The 19,687-nt window shown below is 48.5% G+C and overlaps 1 protein-coding gene across 5 annotated transcripts in view; it reads left to right on the top strand.

Moving 5' to 3' along the window:
• RAPGEF1 (Rap guanine nucleotide exchange factor 1) overlaps positions 1-19,687 on the top strand; it is a 122,316-nt gene that overhangs the window by 43,270 nt on the left and 59,359 nt on the right. For 3 of the 5 annotated variants that reach the window (XM_087822999.1, XM_087822998.1, XM_087823001.1), the window contains exons 2-3: positions 15,216-15,355; positions 15,896-16,009. In XM_087822999.1, coding sequence (XP_087679125.1) covers positions 15,216-15,355; positions 15,896-16,009 — 254 coding nt within the window. Of the gene's footprint in view, positions 1-13,269; positions 13,446-15,215; positions 15,356-15,895; positions 16,010-19,687 lie in introns of those variants that run through there. The other 2 variants (XM_016196599.2, XM_087823000.1) reach the window with 2 other exon arrangements.

Below are 19,687 nucleotides of genomic sequence, written 5' to 3' on the forward strand. Positions count from 1 at the left end.
CCCCTCAGGAGCTGAGGCCGGGTCCAGCAGCACCCACCTCCGCACCTAGACCTGCTTCCTCTTGCTATTACCTTGGGCTGCCATCTCACCTTCTGCCTGGTCTCCTGATTCCCTGTGACCCTGCTGGCCAGGCCTTCCCAACATGCTCTTCCCTCTGCCAGGAGCACCTTTTCTCAGTCCATACCTCAGCACCCTCCAGAAAGAAAAAGAAAACCTGCCCAGCAGCAGCCAGCCTTTGAGGCTTCAGTTGAAACCACCTTCCTGCAGGGTTAAATGCAGTCACCCACCTTGGAAGCTGACTTTAAAGCACACCCCTTCTCGCTTCCCTCCCCTTCCCTTTTCTGTCTTACTACCCACTCCACCAGCATTCCCTGTGCCTCCCTCGAAACTGCTTGCACTTAAACCCTGGTCTCAGTCTGCCTCTGGGGGTATCCAGACCAAGATTCAAGCATTCACCACCCTCCCCAGTTTGTTTAGGAGGCGTTGGCCCCACTTCTGTCATCACCCTTGTAATGGGGTGCTTCGGGTCTTTCTTCCCTGCTGCTTACAAGCATTGGTGCTGGGTCTGTCTGACACTGCTGCAGCCCTGGCACTGCAAAGCTTGAAAAGCGCTGTGTGCCGTGCTACCTTGTACAGCCAGCCTTCTCTGCAGGGGTCTGTTTTCTCTGGACAGAACTGAGGGAAGGGGACAGGATCTCCGGCACCTTCAGACTGGGGCCTGGTGAAGGCCATCCTACCCTTAATAGGTGGGGTCAGTGCTGGGGACATTTTCATCACCAGCTGGACACCATCAGATGGTTGATTCTTCTCTGAGCTCCTGCCATGCCCAAGCCAGCAAAGGTGCAAGAAGGGGGACATCATGGAGGAGAATAGGTTATTCCTGGACCAGGCGTGGAGCTCTAAATTTCCTTGTACCTGGGAGAGTCGCACTGGGGGCCACTAACACTTTGGGGAACTGGCCCAGGGCCCATTCACTGGCACAGAGCTGAGTTTTTACCGGGCTGACTTCTTTGAATAAGAGATCAGGATTTTAAGGCCAACCAGTGTTCTAGATTAGACAGGGGAGGCTTCCTGTTCTGGCATCTCAGAACGGGTTTGTCTCCATGTTGGCTTTGGTTCCTCCAGTGGATGTTGGACATCAAGTGGCAAAGCCCCACGTGAAGCAGCCCAACTTCCCCGAGCTTCAGGACGCATGAAGTTTTGATGAAAAATTTAAAAACTACTCTCAACCTCCACCACAAAGAATACAAAAATATCATAAAGAAACTAAATATATTTCAATTTCTGCTTTGTGGTGATGCTTCAATTTGTAAAGCGAGTTGGAACCAAAAACACTTTGAAAGGTGGCCTTAAAAACTGTGCTGAGCTTTCTGCAGAGTGTAGACCCATTCTCAGATCCAGTTCACTGATTTTCATGCATTTTTCAAATATAGCCACTAGCTTTTTGGGAGCTGTGTATTTTTATTAGTAAGGTACCCTTAGTGCTGAGGCCACTGGGGCTGGCAGGACACCGTAAAAACTATCTGTGAGGAGATCTCGGTCATGATGAGTATCCGAAGTAATGTTTTTCTCCAGGGTCCCTTGGTGGCTCTTAGAACTTTCTAGTTTACCCATTGGACTTTCCCCTGCCATCCCCTTTCCTCTAAAGGAGGTTTGGTAGGCCCCACGCAGACTGTGTGATGCACCTTCCTGCTGCCGTCAGATCTGCGGACCTGTACCTGAAGGAGCTGGGTCCTCGGCACAGTTCTTCTCTGTTGATTTTGCTTTCCTGGCTAGAAAATTAGACACTAACATCTCAGCCCCTCTCCTTTTGACCTCTAAGTGTTTTGTCCAGGTTTGCTTTCTCCTGACTGCAAATATGAACATGAATAGTTGTGTCGTGTCTGGTTTTTCAGACCAGGCACCCTGTCATTGGCTCACCTCTCTATCCTGTTGAGAATCACTGCCTTAGAACGGTTACTTAAGGGCAAAAACCACATTTTTGTCCAGCACAAAGTAGATGCTAAACAAACTTTACAGCCAAATATAAACAAGCACAGCCTTAAGCAGAAGGAAAAGCAATGATTGATCACTTTGGTCCACCAGTTCTGGGTGAAATATGTTGTCACCTCTGCACACAGTAGGTCTTCGGGAGATATTTATTGGCTTGTGCTCTGAGCCTTGTACTAGAAGAGACCTGGTTCAGCCACATTTCCTTGTTTGGGGTGGCTGGTTAGTTGGAATCTGGCAGCTGGGACTGATGCTTACCCCTCCCTGCCAAGCCCCATGGATGTGCTAATGCGGCCTGTTGTGGGTACGGCATTTACAAACCCACCCAATCAGGAGGGGCGTATCCCGAGAAATGTTCTGACCTGAGATGAGAACTTCCCCTGCTATCAAAGTCACCTGCCTGTCACTTTGTGTGCAGTAGGCTCTGCTGGGCTTGCAGTCAGCCCCTCCCCCTCTTCTTAACAGATGCACTGCTTTCCCCAGCTTCTGTCCTCTTAAACATTGTTTGCGGGTAGTTTTTATCGCGCGCTCTACTACCAGTCAACGTAAAAGGTATAAATACGTTTCCTGCATACCATGTGTTAAAACAGTGTGCTGCAGTCACCTGGAGGACTAGTTAGGGCCCAGGTTCCAGGGTCCCTCCTACAGGGACCCCAGTTGCTCGGTGAGTGTTGAGGTGGGGAATGGCATGCTGACCGGCTGACCGGCTCTGGTCATGTCGATGCTGCCATCCACTGTACAGCCCTCCCCTCCTCATCACTTCCAGTCGGGGGAGGATTAATACACTATTGGGTCATAAAATCATTTCAGTGGATTAAAAAGTGAAATCGAGCCTGGCTGGTGTGGCTCAGCAGTTGAGCATGACCTATGATCCAGGAGATCGTGGTTCGATTCCCTGTCAGGGCACATGCCTGGGTTGCAGGCTCGATCCCCAGTCGAGGGTGTGCAGGAGGCAGCCGATGAATGATGACTCTCATCATTGATGTTTCTGTCTCTCCCTCCCTCTCTCTTAAGTCAATAAAATAATAAATAAAGAAATAAAAAGTGAAATTGAATTTAAATATTTTAGATTTTTAAAATATATTTCGTGTACTGATTGTAATAGAAATTTCTTACTGTGGTTTGTGGTCAAAAAACATTTGAAAGCCACCAGTAGGCTCTGCCTTAGAAATGACTCTCCTGTTGGCAGGTGATCCTGAGTTTCAGACCGAGGGCAGGACGCTTAGCCAGTGTCCCGGTGCCTTTGGGTAAACATTGAATTTGCCCCCTCATAGGACCCCTGACCTGTAGCAGTTCCTCCTTGTCCTAGTGGGGATTTCTTCACCCCTGCACCCCAGGGAGAAAGGTCTTCAGCAGTTCAAATTGGTTGTAATCAAAATAAGTTTCATGAAACAGTGTTTAGTCTTATTACCTGCAGTTCCTTCTGATATTTTCTGTTCTGCTTCATGTTTAACCCACAGAATTGATTTGGGGACCTGCTCATGGTTGTGACTTGCAGTCAACGTGAGCAGGGGAAGTAGGCCACACATCTGCCCGCCGCCCCCCCCCCCCCCCCCCCCCCCGTGCATCCAGTGCCTGCTCAGTCAGCGCCATCTTTCAGGAACGCCCTTTCTCATTCACAGAGGATCCTGCAGGGCTGGCTCAGCTCACAGTTCTAGAGCTTCCTTCATGAGCTTTCCCTGGACATCTCAGGAAGTAAATCCATTATTTCTTTTGCATTTGACTCACTCTGCTGTGCTGGAGGCCTGGGAGTGTGACTTTCCTTCCATGTTAGCTTATAAACCACTTGAGGGCAGAGCCTGCATTCCCATTCAACCACGGACCCTCTGTGGATCCAGATGCCCAGCGCCAGGCTGGTGGAAGAAGCTCAGCCAAGTTGTGCTCCATGTGTGGGCGGCCCGGGGCCTGGCTCAGTTTTTAACATTGTTTCAATGGGAAAGTGCATTCTGATTCCACACAGCTGACTGAGAGGACAGGCCCTAGCCCTCTCCCTTCTCCCCAGTGTGGCTTGTGCCAGCCCTTCCTCTCTGGCTGCTGGGATGGAGCTTCAGACAGAAGGCAGAAGGCTGCCTCCTGTGGGACTGTTTGGTCCTTTAAAAAGAACTTCGATTCTGGGAGACTTGAGGAGTACAGCTGCTGAGGGAGAGCAAGGGGAAATGAGATTCCTTCCCGAAAAATGCCCACTGTTTCCTGCTCTGAGGATTCTAGGATAAAGCAACTGGTTGTCCCTACAGGCAGTCTCTGGGTAGGGGTGAGTTTTCGGTGTTCTGAACAAGAGAGAATTTGGAGAGGGGAATGCTGTTTGGCTGAGTCCAAGATCCAGGAGAGGAAATCTTGAGCCCTGGCCACTGAAGAACTAGCTTTTAAACACATATTGTGAAACCATTTTGTTACTATGCACAGGCTGTAAAGGTATAAACCTCGTGAGAACTGGGGGGCCTCTTTGACTTCAGAAAATCTCCTTTCATTGCTTTTCAGCCAAACATGGGCAACCTCAGCCATCACTGGAATATATAGTCTTCTGTAACTTGTTTTGGGGGCTGTTTAAAAATAGTGTGTTGGTTCCATCCACAATCCCACCTCTCAAGTTGAGAGCTGGTATATAAACTTGGCCTCCCCCCGGGCAGGAGACTGCAGGGGATTTCACCACTGACAGTGTTGCTAGCCCAGGCGCTGGCCCAGCCAGGAGGCTTTGATGTGCTGCTCTGGGGGGGAGCCGGTGTGGCCTGGGACTTTTGCAGAAGGATGTGATTCACTTTTACAAGCAGTACTGGCCTGGAAGTCTTTTCTTCTGCTCTTGTGGCGACTTGCTTCCTTGGTGATCAAAGTTGCAAACACATCTAATAAAAGGCACGTTTGCTAGGCTTCGGCTTGAAGAGGAAGAGGAGCCCTGCGCCTCGGAAGGTGTGTCCTCCGAGTCGGAAGCCAGGGGTGGTGGTGGGGGACACAGCCGCACAAGAGCCCTGCACCTCGTAGGGCTGGCTTGTTGCAAGTGGAACCCCAGCATGGTGGGAATAAGAAGACTCCTGCAGGGACAAAGGCCATGAGCCCTCCTTCCTGGGGACCTGTTTTCTGCTTTATTTGGGCCATCGTCTCCCTCTACTAAGTGTTAGGAGACTGCATGGCTGGCATGTGAAGCCGTAGTGGGTTCAAATCCAGGTCTGCCACTTACTCCCCAGCCTCAGTTTTCCTACCTTGGAGGGTCACTCTGAGTTTTAAATGAGATGGGCCTGGGATGGTGCTGGATACTCACTGTGCAAGAAACAGTCCCCGCTATTGCCGCGTGGTCACTGCCATCCACCCTGCCTGTTACTACCTCATACAGTGCCTTGTGCACAGGGACCCGTACATCTGACTGGAAGTACATTGGATTTCAGGCTCTAAGCCAATGAAATTCTGGCCTTGACTAAACCAGCATGACTTCAGATTTAGTCCCAGAATTTAAAGGGCCCTGGAGCCTCTGGTTGGACATCTGTGGCTGTAGGGAATTTGCATGTAAAGAGTAAGTGGTGTCTCAGGAGGAGAAATGATGGCTGCCAGGCTGGTTGGTACTTTTTCAGCCATTACTGAGGAAGGAGCTGGCCTGGCTTCGTTCAGGAGGCCTGAGTCCTAAGCGCCAGGTAAGTCAGTTCCCAGGCCCAGCTTCCTTTCCAGCTCTCACGCTGCACGAAGAAGCTGAGAGCCTCACCACTCGCTTGGCACCTGGGCCACCTTAGCCGTTACCTTGGAGAGACTGCAGCTGACCAGCACGTGATTCTGAATGTGTAGGGCACAGTGGGGTTTTCCCCCCATGCATATCTGAACTGTCATGTAGTAGATATTTTTGCCAGAACAGGCCCCCAGACCATAAACACATTTGAGAGACAGGAACAGAGGGTCTGGGTTTGGGAAGAAACGCTCATCACACAGCAGCCGTTCTGTTTCAGAGAAAATGGTGAGAATACCGCTGCCTCTCTTCCATCCCCCCCCTTCCCTCTCCCGCCCCTTGCCTCAGAGGTCAGAAGGGTGCCTTTGGAGAAGTGGTCGTTTCCAGAACCCTCTGTGTCCTCAGAGATTTCCCAACCAGCCCATTTGCTGACTCTGCTAACTTGCTGGCTCATGTGAAATGCCTAGAGCCTGGAGCTGTTCCTGTAAGCTCAGCTCTCCCTCCTACCCTGGGGGGCAGCCTGGGTTTTCATTCAAGGACCTTGGGCCCAGAGCACTTCCACTGGCACCTGGAGCCTGGAGCCATCCTCCCGAGTGGGGCTGTCTCCACCCCAGCACTCCTCACTCCCGGCTGTCCCCACGAGATTGGGGGCTCCTTGGAGGGAGGAGCTGTGTCTCCTCTTTCTGACCCTAGCACTTTCAGAGGCTTGGCATGAAAATATTTGTGGAATGAATGAATGAGTGAATGAATGCAGACTCCATATAGTACCAGCTCTGCGTCCTGTTTCCCTGAGGTGCTAGGGAAGCGAGGGACTACAGGTGACCCTTGTCCCTCCACTTTCTTCACTGTGCACAGTGAGCTCTTCCAGCAGTGTCCCAAGTTGCTGGGATTGTGGCTCCCAGCTCCTCTCCCTGGTGCCTGGACGTAAATGAACGGATATGTGCTCACTGACAAATGAAAATCTTTTTCCTCTGGAGCCCAGAGGGTGGCTTGATGAATAATGAGTTCCCAGGGCCCCTGAGCAGGGCCTAGCACAGCTGAGGCTGGGGAGTCGCTTTCTGCTACAGTGTCCCTGCCCACCAGTGCCCATGCATCCCATCACTGCAGCCTGGCCCCAAGTAAACAGGCTGCCTGCCCCCAACTCGTGCTGCTTTGCTGGTGACATGGTGCTAAAGAATATGCTTTGTAGCCCTTGAGGAGCATTGTTTGGATTCAAAACTGGCACCAGTCCTAACATCCAAGTTCGTCTGAGGGAAGGAGGCTGCTCCAAACAACTCCACCTAAAGGGCAAAGGTTAGGGCGGACTCGCTTCCCGCTGTGGCCAGGATCCCGAGTGGTGTGATGCGCCTTGGCCAGGGTACTGGTGTGTGCACCCAGAATAAACTTACTTCCCTCCCCCACCCGTGTGGTCTCCAGAAATAAAACTCTGAAGGCATCTCTGGAAGTTTGGCTTTAAGAATCTGTAGGTCAATTCCAAACAGTAATGGAAAGGAAATACTTCCTTGGGAGTAGGCCTCCCTGGGGACAGGCTGACCTTGAGTGGTTCACGGCCCATGTTAGGGCTACAGTTGTGTTGTCTGCGATGTGTGCATGACATATGTGGGGTGATCAGGGATAATATGTGGACTCCCCGCCCAGGGACCAGCTTCTAATGGGATGTTTAAAAACAGAAGCTACTGATCTAATCACTTAATTAGGCTGGGGGGGGAGAGCAGCTCTCCATCCCAGAAGAGGCTTCCTTTCAATCTCTTCATGGGATTGTGTGTTTATTTTTTTTAATCCTCACTGGAGGATATGTTTTTCATTGATTCGAGGGAGAGGGAGAGAGAAACATCAATTGAACTCACAACTTGGGCATGTGTCCTGACTGGGAATCGAACCCGAGACACTTTGGCACAGGGCATGAAGCTCTAACCGACTGAGCCACACTGGCTAGGGCTCTGTGTGTTATTTGATGAGTGTTTTATAATAGGAGGAAGTCTTAGGAAAACTCTGTGTGGGTTGATTCAGAGTCCTGTCTGAAGGTGGGGGTGCTTTCTTCACAAGTAAGTGTTTATTTGCTGGAGACTATGGCTTCTGTTGAAATCCTATAAGATACTGTAGTTACTGGATTCTCCTCTTTTTTTTTTTTTTTTTTTATGTTGCTGGAAGTTGAGAGGCAGTTGCGCATCAGGTACAGCTGGTTCTAGCAGCCCAGACAATGTCACCAAGAATCCAGCTTCTCTCCTCATCTCTGTTCTGTTTGTTTTAAATAAAACTTTTTTACTAAAGTATAACATGTAAGAAAGTGCTCAGATTATAAGAGTACCCACTCAATGAATTATCTCCTCTATTTTTAAATTAGAGTGTGTTAAATAAAAGTGGTCCACTAAGATGGCAATTACCTCAGAAACACTGTGTAGCAGCAGATGATATGCATGGGATGTTCCAGCGCTGTGCTAAGTGACTATGTGGAGTCCTTGATTGCATTCTCAGACAGCCCAGCGAGGTGAGGACAATCCTCATCGTACAGGGGAGAGAGGTGAGGCCCCAGGAAGCACACCTGTCTGCATCACACCATTGAGGGGTTTCACTTCCACCAGAGTTGGGGGTGGAGTGGGGGTAAGCTCACGGGGCTGTTCTAGGTTGTGTGTGGAGGTCAGCATCCCTCCTTTCTGCCACATTTCACACCACAATAGGCTATGAGATGAGTGCCACCAAATATATCTGTGGTTCCTGCCACCAGTGAAAATCTGTTTGCTTTGTCGGGAAGCTCTGATTGTCAGAAATTTTTCTGCTGAAACACTACTCTACTCTGCACTCCACCTCCAGACCTTGCCCTATGTTGTCCCCTTGGTCCATGGTCTAGCACGTCCCTGTATCGGATATTAGAGTGAGATCCTATAGCACCTCCATGTGGGATGTGGTCCTGGGCTGGGCCCTCTAGTGGGTGCCTCTGCTTTATTCGCAGCCACACGCTGTCTGCCCTTTTAGGGAGAGGTGAAGCAGCTTCCAAGACCTGAGCGACACACCCTGAAACAGTAAGATCAATCCAGCCCAAGGCGCAGTCTCAAAGTCCCAGCCCTCCCCAGCAGAGATGCCGAGGGCCAGGCCTGGAGCTGCAGAGCGCTGGAAATGTGTGAGTCCCATCGGTCATGCTGGACGAGTAAGATACACGGCAGAATTTGAAGGCTTAGTATGAAAGAAAAAGACAAGTTAAATTTGTCATTGACAGTTTTTGTTTAATTACATGTTGCAATGACAATATTGTGGACAAATTGGGTTAATTAAAAAACATTTTATATTCGCATTTGGCTCATGTTGTGTTTCTTTTGGATGGCACTGGCCCAGAGAGTCCTCTGTCCTCTAGAGATTGGGCGGGGGGGGGGGGGGAGGTACGGCTTTTCTCTTGTCTGTTCCCTGGAAGCGGCTTAAACAACAAACATTGTTACCCCAGGTAACCCAGACTGAAGCGCCACACCAGAGAAACCTCCTGACTGTCTGACTCGTGCGTTGGCACTGCTTAGAGAATGTTAAACCTTATAAACCATCCCCCCTCCGGTGCTCATCAGATAGCACTCTCTGGAGTGGTTGACTGTAGTTGCTGCCAGTTGTTACAGGCTTCTTCATTGTCTGTGTTGGCTAGCAAGCACCTAAGTACTTATTTTCACCATGCCAGTTATTGGGTTATGTGCCAGATTCCAGAATGAGTAAGATTTGATTGTCATCAGGGTCCCAGTGGTCCAGTGAGTAGAGCCCCTTTTCTGCTCTGAATTCTGTAAGTTGGGGGGAAAAAGATACTAACAGAAATGAGAACCAAAAGATTACCTTGATTTCTGATAAAGACCTAAAGCTTGCTCTAAGAGCCAAATGAGCTTCCCAATGACTGGATCCTGGGATTAGACTAAATTTACCCATCGCGTCATAGCCACTTTGCACTTGTCAGCTCTCCCCACATGGGGGACATCAGCACCCACAGCGGTGCCATAGTTCTCAGGAGACTTCCTGAGCACACGGACAATGGGAACAGATTTTCACATCAGAAGAAAGCCTTTGGTGTTGCAAAACTCCAACTCTTATTTTCCTTCCTTGTTAACAGGAATCGCTCTGTATTGTGTAAGACAGGATCTTTTAATGTGGAAGTTGTTGGGGGGAAATGAAACATCAGGTTGCTTTCCATTCTACTACGCTGGGAGTATTTTTAGCTTTTGCCTTTTTAAGTGTTGGCAGAAGCCTGGCAGTGTTATCAAATACCAATAATGGCTGTCATTTGTTGAGCATTGCTATATAGCAGGTCCTTGGCTAAGTGCTTTGCATACAGGATTGCGTTTAGCCCTCATAGGTCCTGAGGTTACCCTTGTCCTGTAGATGAGGAGCCTTTGGCTCAGAGGGGCGGAAAGTTTGTCCAAGTACGTGGCTGAGCCCAGGTTAAAACCCAGATCGCCCCACTCCAGAGCCCAAATGCCACCTGCTGTGCCACGACCCACTCATCCTACTCTCGTTTTCATCTTTATATTGGTCTGCAAAATCTCAGGGAAGTAAAAATCTGAAATCCTTATGTTTAAGAAGCCCTTCCTAGTGTCCTCAGGTCGCTTCTAAACGATAGTACTTTTGTGCGTTGGAGAAAGGGGGGTATGGGTTAGGTTGGTGGGATTGGAGAGAGGGAGGTCCTTGCCCGTTGTGCCACAGTTCTGTGCCCAGTGTGCTGTAGGAAACAAGGAATTGGCAGTGTGGTGTTTATCAAGATGAGCACTATCTCAGAGTGTCACCCACCATGACCCTGGCTTTGTGGTGCCTGTATTTACAGACTCCCCCATCCAAGGTGAAATTGAGCCCTGACAGAAACCACTGCTAAGTTGGGATCCCAGCTGCTGCTACAAGTGACATTTGAAAGGCCAGTTGACGTGCACATTTGTCAGCCACAGGCAGGGATGGTGGTTAAGCCTGGCCAAGGGGCAAGTTGAAAATGGAAGAATGAAATACTGACACCTGGCAGGCTACTTGGGACGGACTTGGTTGGCTTTGGTGGGGGGGGGGGTGGGGGTGTGTGTGTGTGTGTGTGTGTGTGTGTGTGTGTGTGTGTGTGTGTTGTTGAGACCTGATTCTGTGAGCTGCATGCCTCTCCTCCAGTGGTCCTCTTTCTCTCTAGTACAGAGGGACAGTCACCTGATGGCTGAACATGCAGCCTGCCCCAGGAAGTGTCTGTTCTCAGTAGCGTCACAGCCATTTATGCAGAAATTGTGAAGCTACACTTTCTGGAAGAAATGAGAAGTAGTTTGGTTAGTCTTTGAGAGCCTCTGACCTTCCACAGTGTAAATGCCACTGAGCAGTGGTCTGAGGCTTTGTTTTCTTAAGTTCTGTCAGTGACCTTTGAAGTTGCTCTCACAGATCTGATAGGTCACAATAAGATGGCAGCTACGGCATTTCCACGTGAAGGGGGCTTTGGTTTCCTTTGGTTAGCATGGCCATGTGGCATGTACAAGTCTGGCAGTCCCACGTGTCAGCGGACTGTGGAGCCTCTGGGACCTTGCTGGTGGATCTGCATAGTGCACAGCCACATTGGAGAATCATTTGGCAATGTCCATAAAATTAAATACAGTATATACTCTGACATCCAGCAGTTCTAGTCAGAGGAAACTCTTAACATGTGTTCCGAGAGGCATGTGAGAATGTTCATGGTAGCGTTGTTTAGAAAAGTTGGGAACAAATGCCCACTGGCAGGAGAGCGGCTAAATAAAGCTGGTACTGTGGGACACGTGCATGCCACGGCACTGAGGATGGAAGCACATATCTGCTTTGGCAGGGCTCACGGTCAGACCTGCTGTTGAGTGAAAACACAAGAACATGAGAGTATTTATAATATGCTACTATGTAGGCAAAGTTCACAGACATATGTTAAGCTATATTTAGAGATAAAAACTGTCACAAAAAGTGAGGGGTGATAAGCACAAAAGTCAGAACCATGGTACTGCTGTTGGTTTTACTGGGGCGTAACCCAGCCTTAAGTCGAAGAGCATCTGGATATGTATGTATGAAGTCTTCCAAAATTTTGTTTTAATTTCAGTTCTAGAAAATCTCTAAAGACACACATATACCGAATCTGCAGTGTAACCCTGAGGGAATAGTCGGGATAATATGAGGGGTTGGCGAGGCCCACCTGACGCACTGCAGTAGTGTGAGCACCTCTCAGGCGTTGCACCCTGCCCCAGATGACTGATGCGCGTGAGGGACGAGAGAAGAGGGGCGGCAGAGTGTGTACGTGCAGGGCAGGGGGGTGCTGTGTGAAGATTACCCTGGGAGAGCTGCCTCCTGCTGCTCCCTTCCACCCTGCTGTCATTGGTCATTATAGTGCTTTTATCAGCTCTCATAGGCACAGTCTGGATGGCCTTGCAAGTAACCTGTAACCTGTGTTGCTGACCTGTTGTTTCACGGAAGAGGCGACAAGCAGCCTCCAAGTCAAAATGTGTCCTGGTTCATGCTATCCTCGATTTCCAGAGTTGAGGAGGGAGGTTGGTGTCATTAAAGAACCTGCCTTCTCCACATGGTGTGCCACATCACGTGCTCAAACTGGCTATTTTGAGGCTGTTACATGCTTTGAGGAGAGATTTATTGGTAGATCCAGCACTTTCTTTAAATGCTGATGTTGAGTCCCAGCTATGCCCCAAGACAGTTTTGGGCTGTAGCTGGCAGAGCAGAGGGAGTGCTGTGATACACTCTGGGTTCAGTGTGCTCTCAGGTGGAGATGCCCTTAGTTGGCCCTGGGTCATGATCAGCACCAGCCCTGCACGTGCAGGAGGAACCTGAGAGGTATTTTGGGGCTCTCCACACCTTGCTTGCCTACCCTAGTTCCACCCTTGGTTGTGATGGCAGAGATGTGAATCTGGCAAGCCCCTCAGCCGCATGCCTGCCCATACAGCATCTTGGGGTAGCCAGCTGGAGGGGGCGGAAGTTGACTCACCCAGCCCATGTCTCTGAAGATCTTTGACCACCAAAGAAACTGCGCATCCTGCCTAGACTTCCCCATTTGTGTCTGCTTTTTTTTGCCCTGCGTTCAGTCTTACTTGCCAGGGTTGAAGTGGATTAGCGCATTGCTCTAACATCCCATCTGGTTTAGGAACCTGCCTGGAGAGGGATGTGCTTTGACTTTGAGGGCTGCCGAGGCCAGACATCAGGAGTGCGATGAGGGCAGCTCAGAAGGAGGCACAGAGAGGGAAGCAGATGAACAGGCTAAGGCTGATGGAGACCTCTGGTCAGGGCTGAAGGGAGAGGCCCGTGCGTCAAGTGTTCGGGGTGGCAGGATAGCCTGAGCAGATCAGCAGGCAGCTGGCAAATAAGGACTCAGAGCTTGATGAGCCTTGCTACCCCCTGCACCCTGTAGTTGGGTTAGCTCCCTGCATCAGTAGGCCTGTGCCTGCACTTGGGTAAGTACCTTTTTGCACTGTCCACAGGCAGCCTCTCATTTAATCTGCATCACACTAGACATCTCAGGAACAGTGTTATCAGTGCCATTTTCCAGATAAGGAAACTTAGAGAGGTGACTGAATTATTTTAACCTAAGCAGTGTGACTACAAAGCTCACCCTCTTAACCACCACATGAATGATTAGACCAGTCATGTCATTTTCAAGCGTAAAGAAGGAAGTATAAACTGTATAGAGGCTCCACCCTGCTTGGGTGGGGAAGGAGAAGCGGCAGGGCTGAGGGGAGTTGGAGAAATCACACCTCAGTTTACCTACTTTGAATCCCAGGAATGACTGCGGCTTCCTGTAGCTCTGGCCAGCGGACAGACAGCTGTGAATCCCTTTTTGGTTTGACTGCACGTGTAAATGAAGGTCAGGCCCTGGCTTTTCTTTTGGGTCAGTGGGCTCCTAGATAACTTGCAAATAGTTTGTCTGATCCTGCCTGCCACCTGGGAGGTCTTTGACAAAGGAATTGAACTTTGGTGCTGTTAAGTCAGTGTGCAACAATAATAGACAGCGACAGGCTTATATGTCATATATTTGGAAGTGTTTTTTAGTATTGATAGAAAAATTGAAAGAGTGCTTTTTATTTTAAAACTACAAGTACTTATGTTTTTATTGCCTAGGATCATATTCTGTTCCCTTCTCAATCAACTGCAAGTATTATGAATTTCTGATGTTACGAAAAGGAGCATTTCTTTTCATGGGGTGTGCTTGTTTTAAATTTTATTTTTAGTTTCAGGTGTAGAATGTCATGGTTAGACAGTCACATACTTTACAGTCATGGAGTATTTTTTGATTGGCTGACTCACTGAGTGAAGTTTACCAACCATCTTCTATGTTAGCCCTGAGGGCGCAGGTGTGAGCAAGGCAAGCACAGTCCTCAGCGAGTTTGCATTCTTGTGAGGACACACACATAAATCACTTAATAAGGTTGTTCAGACACTGGAAAACTCTATGATAAATGGTGAGATGAAGGAATATCCAAAATCATTTGGATGTTTGTGGGGTTTTTTTAAAAGAGCTGCATTGAGATATAATTCACATATACAGTTGATCATTTAAATTGTAGGATTCAGCATATTTTTTTAATGTTTGTTTTTATTTTAATCCTCACCTGAGGATATTTTTTCCATTGCTTTTCAGAGAGAGAGTGGGAGGGGTGGGGGAGAGGGAGAGACATCGATTGTCGCCTCCCGCTCATGCACCGACTGGGGCCTGGGATCAGGGATCAAGCTGCAACTGAGATACATGCCCTTGCTGGCATCGAACCTGGGACCCTTCAGTCTGCAGGCCGACGCTCTAACCACTGAGCAAGCAGGCCAGGGTGTAAATGGAAGCTTTTAAATTTTCATTTTGGAATGTTCATTGCTACTGTATAGAAATGCATTTGATTTTCGTATATTGATCTTAAATCCTGTGACCTTACTGAATTTGTTTATTAATACTAATAGTTTTTTAGTGGATTCTTGGTATCTTCCATATACAAGATCACATCATCTCCAAATAGAGATAGCCTTGTATCTTCCTTCTTAACCTGGGTGGCCTTTATTGGGATACTGGAGTACAACATCCAGTAGGAATGGTGAAGACAGACACCCGGTCTTGTTTCTGATATCAGGAGAAACCATCAGTCTTTCACTATGCCCCAGAGGGTTTTGAGCACATTAATTGTATTTCAGCCTCCACTGTCAACCCTGAGGCCTTGCCCCTGTCACTTGTTGCAGCTGCTGAACCAAAAAATGAGGGAAGAGGTTGATTCGAAAGGGCCTTCCTCTCTAGTTCATTCAGCCCACACTTCTCTAAGTTGGGTTTGGTGTTCATTCTCCTCGCCCAGTTCCCTTGGCTTTGGTTAGAATATCATACAAACTCTATAAGGACACTTGGGAATATTTGCCAGTTTTTTCCCATACTTATTTTGACTGACTTTGACTTCCACAATTCTGAACAACCTAACCTAGAGACGGAAATTGCAAGAATTGAAACATGCAACCAGAAATGTTTTAAGGAACCCATATTTCCTTTTCTTTGTAACTCTGAACAGCCAGGGGAAAGATTTATGTTGGGACGATGCTCACTTCCACGAAAGGCATGTGAAGTTCCCACTCTGCCTCTAACAGTCAGCACCCTCTTTGTTTTCAGACTCCCAGCGTTCTCACCTCTCCTCCTTCACCATGAAGCTGATGGACAAATTCCACTCACCCAAAATCAAGAGAACACCATCCAAGAAGGGAAAACCAGCTGACATGTCTGTGAAGATTCTAGAGAAGCCTGTAAACAAAGTAAGCTGATTCTAGGTGTTTGTCCTGCTTTGAGCAGTAAGAGTGTGTGGTTTTTGCGGGTTCATTCCCTGGGGATTGAGCGCTCAGTACAAACACCTGTTCCATAGTATTCCATGTTGCAGGCGCGGCCTCCCGCACTCTTGTGTAGTGTGAGCCTATAGCGTGGTGAGTGTTGCTCATTAATCAGCCAAGCTCAGTTGGCTAGAGCAGTTCTCCTTTTCCAGATGTGCCCTCTTCTGGGCCTTAAAACAGCTCAGTGCATCATGTTCACACCCAAGATGCTGCCTCCCTGCCCCAGAGAGCCCCACACCCCCCGGGCACACGCACACATACGGGGAGGTTTGTGATGTCCAGAGCGTCCATTCTCTGAGACATGCAAAGTCCTTGAAACCCAGCCAAAGATGTCCTCAAGCACTAAAAGCTTAATAGGGCCAGTCAAGCCAGATGTGTTGAAATAGCTGTTGATTTTCATCAACCCCTTTCTTCAGCCTAAAATGGCCATTTCAAGCTCTGTAGGAATCCAGGTTTCCTCTCTTCCAGGAGGCAACAGACAGATTTCTACCAGAGGGCTACCCTATCCCCTTGGATCTGGAGCAGCAGGCAGTAGAATTTATGTCCACCAGTGCTGTGGCTTCCAGGTCTCAAAGGCAGAAGGTCAGTGTGATGTTAAGAACATTGGGTTTGCCTTGCCTTCTACTGCAGAATCCTGGCCCATGGTTTTGGGGATGGAAAAACATCTATTACAATACCATTGTGTTCAGTTGGGTGGCAACTGTGGGCTTAATTGTTCAGGAAACCGTCCAAGGGGCCTTGGGTAAAAATAAGTTTATCCAAGCCCCCGTGTCTTTGGAGAAAACACAGTACTCCATGGCGAAAGCTTGGAGGTCCCTTCTGGGGTTGGTTTGGGTGTGCTGCTTGGGTCTAATGGGTTCTGGGGGAAGTGACTGAGTGTCATCAGTCAAGTTTAGCTGTTCTTTCCTTGAGTTGCTAAGATGGTCTGAATAGCTGAAGAAGGGAAGGGCATCTGAAGTATAAGGTGCTGTCAGACTGTGGTGAGATAGCCACAGGCCCAAGTGCTTGCAGAGCGAGGGCCGCTTGGGCCACTGGCACTGATCAAGCCTTGCCTTAGCCCCGTGCGCAGTGTTCTACGTGTATTCTCTTACTTAACCTTCATAACAACACTGGGGGGTGGAGACTTATTTTGCAGAAAAGGAAACTGAGGCTGTAGAGATATTAAAGGTTTGGCCAGAGGCACACAGAGAAAGGTGGCAAAGCTGAGATTTGAACAAGGTTGTCTGACATCTGAGTCAGAACTCTTGTGGTGATACAGTTCCTCTTTATGGAAGCCAGAGTTTATTTTTTAATATCTCCCAAATCTAAATGTTAACCCCACTTGTAACTAAACATAAAAACAAAATTAAACTTAGTAATGTGAAATCAAAACAAACCTGTGGACAAATAGTCCTTAATCCCCTATTGGTTACCCAGAGCCTTGTTTGTAGGAGAGCTGCTGTCAACCATCATCAGTTTAAGGCCACTGGCAAGCACACCCTGCTATGTAGACACAGCATCCTGGAATTTGCAGTGCACCTATTTTTGTTTTTATGTTCACCAGCAAAATACCTTAAAATCCTAGTTAGAAGTGGAGGAAATCAGGGTTTTAAATCTAAAAGTCTTGTTGACAAATCCCTTTTTCTGCCCCATCTGTTAACAACAGGAGGCTGAAGAGTAAGCGTGAAATGTTCAATGTTTGCCAGATTGACCCAAATTCCAGACTGAAGAAGAGTAGTAAGGCAGAGGATTTGGTCTGCACTGCAGTCATTTTTTATGATGATCTGTTTAGCAGCCTCTTGGAGCTGAGTTTCTTATTAAAGTCCAGACAGAGTGTCAGTGTCATCTAGCACTGGTCCGGGCAGCACAGAGTAAAATGATTTACTCACAGCCATGTTCAGCTAGTGAGCTGTGATAGGAAACTCTTTCAGTCACTCAGCCTTGGACATCCCTCCCCTTTCTTCATTACTCCAAGAGAGGTCATGGGGGAAGATTGGACGCTAAAGTGTCCTTTACTTTGGGCGCTTCCTATAAACTCCAGGGCACATTGGGCAATGTTTGGAGACATGTTTGGTTGTCACAACTAGGAAGGCGAAGCAGGAGCTACTGGATCTGGTGGGAAGAGGCCAGGGATGCTGGTAAACATCCCACAATGCACAGCACAGCCCCCCCCACTCCCAGACAAAGAATCTTCCGCCACAGAATGTCAGTGGTGCACAGCCGAGAAACCCTGTTCTATAGTGGGGAGCTGTGGGCGTGATCTGTGCCGCAGGAAGAATGTTGCCCAGCTTTTGATTGTCGCCCTTTAAGAAGGGCCGAGTACTATGCTCTGCCCAAGTCACCTGCTTGAGACAGAGTGAGTACAAACGTGTTGTGTAGTACAGGCCCACAGACAGGACTGGACGTGTTGGGGAGGCCGCCAGTGTGTGTGAACTTGGGAGACTGGCGGAGAAATCTTATAAGTCTGTCCTTCACTATTATCGTTATTTATTACTTACTAGCTCTCTTATTACTTAGGGGGTATTTCCATGTACATTGTCGTGTTACCCCAGTTTATATGCATGGCTCTCCTGTTTAAACCCATGGGAAACTGCAGTTCGGGGTCGATGCACAGGCTCAGATTCATCTGCAGCTGCCCGGCAGTCTCTCTGTGCCCAGGCCTGTCCTGGATGATTTCACGTGCCATCTTGTTGACTCCTCACCATGACCATGTGCAAAAGCTTTTATTATTCCTAATATATAGAGAGTTGGGGCTCTGGCCCAAGTTTTTTTCATCAAAACTTGTTTTCCCCTTAAATGTTATGAAAAACTTCCATGTGCATGCCCATTCGGTCCCCACATCAACCTCTTCGATCCCCAGGGCAGGAATTATTCGCCCTCTTGTGCAGATGAGCCTGAAGCCCACTGGCCCCCAAGCCCAGTGGTGGCTTCGGATCTAGGCCCTCCCCAGCATTGCTGCCCTCATGTAGTTCCCAGGTTTGTTGGGAGATGGTGGTACGTGCTCCCCACAGCAGTGGGTGCACAAGAGGATGTGTCTGCATCTCAGAGGCTCCGGGCTGGGCAGCTTCAGCAAAGCCAAGGCCTCGGGGTCCTGCTTCTAGGGAGTGCTCGCCTGGAGTCCCATTGAAACTCTCTGACTGACTGCTGGCTGCTTTTTGCAAGAAGCCAGTAAGTAGCTGAAGGGCTAGCGGAATGCACAGTGCTCAGAGGCCTGTGATTCCGGGAGTGGAAAGTGCCAGGGAGCTAATGGATGAAACCTGACTCTGTTAAGCTGTCACTCCTTGATTAGGAGTCCAGGCTCTTTGGTGGCTCATTTGATCTCTACAAAGGACAGGAAAGTTCTCTTTGTGCTCTGAAGTGCTTTGCTTTTTTTGGATGGCTCCCTTCCAGGTCAGCCCCTCTCTCCTCAGCAAACCTGATAACACATTGTCTTAAAGTATCTCCTGCCTCCTCCTCACATTTGATCATGGCTGGCTCCTCACACATCCTGATCTACTGAGATAGCAGTGCTGTGGTCACAGTCCTCTAGCCAGGCTGGCCGGCCATGGTTCTAGTCACATATGATGTCCGCAGATACCTTGATTCCTTCACACTCAGGCTCCTCCCGGCCCTGGGTGAGTGACAGTGAAGCAGACAGCTCTTGTCCATGAGGTGGAAAAACAAGTACCTGGCCTGTGGGAAACAAATATGTCAGAAGTAAAAAGAGAGAAGTGAACGGATGCCGGAGAGGCATGGTGATAGGACTGGGGGTGCTCCCTCTCCCCTTGGAGAATTCTGCCGTTTCCACAGAATACCTTTGGGGAAGTGCCCGTCGAGAGAAATTAAGTCGGGCCTTTGAAAGTTGTCTGACTAAAGACCCTATTTACTTCTTGATCCAGCTTATAATTTTCTTTTGCTATTTCCATGAAATGAATGCCTCCACTATAGAATTTTTTAATTTAAAGTGCATTCTCCATTTTAGAAGAAAAGAGCTAGTGTCAGTCATAATCACTTTTTATTATATATTATTTACTTATATGTTTACAGATTACTGTTGAAATCAACTTTTTCTAGAAATTATCCTCTTGCCCACAGTTGCTTTTATTTCTAATTCCCTGGACTTCAGAGAGGCCACAGGTGGCGGTTCCTCATTCACCCCACTCTCCATTTGCACTGGATGTGTCATCGATTTTGCTTGAGTGGATTACCGTTTGGGGATTTGTCCATTTTATAGGTTATCCTTGATTTCCCTTTTCCTGCCAGACAGCTGGGCCTTGATCACTGACATTAGGGCCAGTCTAG

The sequence above is a fragment of the Miniopterus natalensis genome, chromosome 12 (genome assembly GCF_054644295.1).
Source record: "Miniopterus natalensis isolate mMinNat1 chromosome 12, mMinNat1.hap1, whole genome shotgun sequence".
NCBI lineage: Eukaryota > Metazoa > Chordata > Mammalia > Chiroptera > Miniopteridae > Miniopterus > Miniopterus natalensis.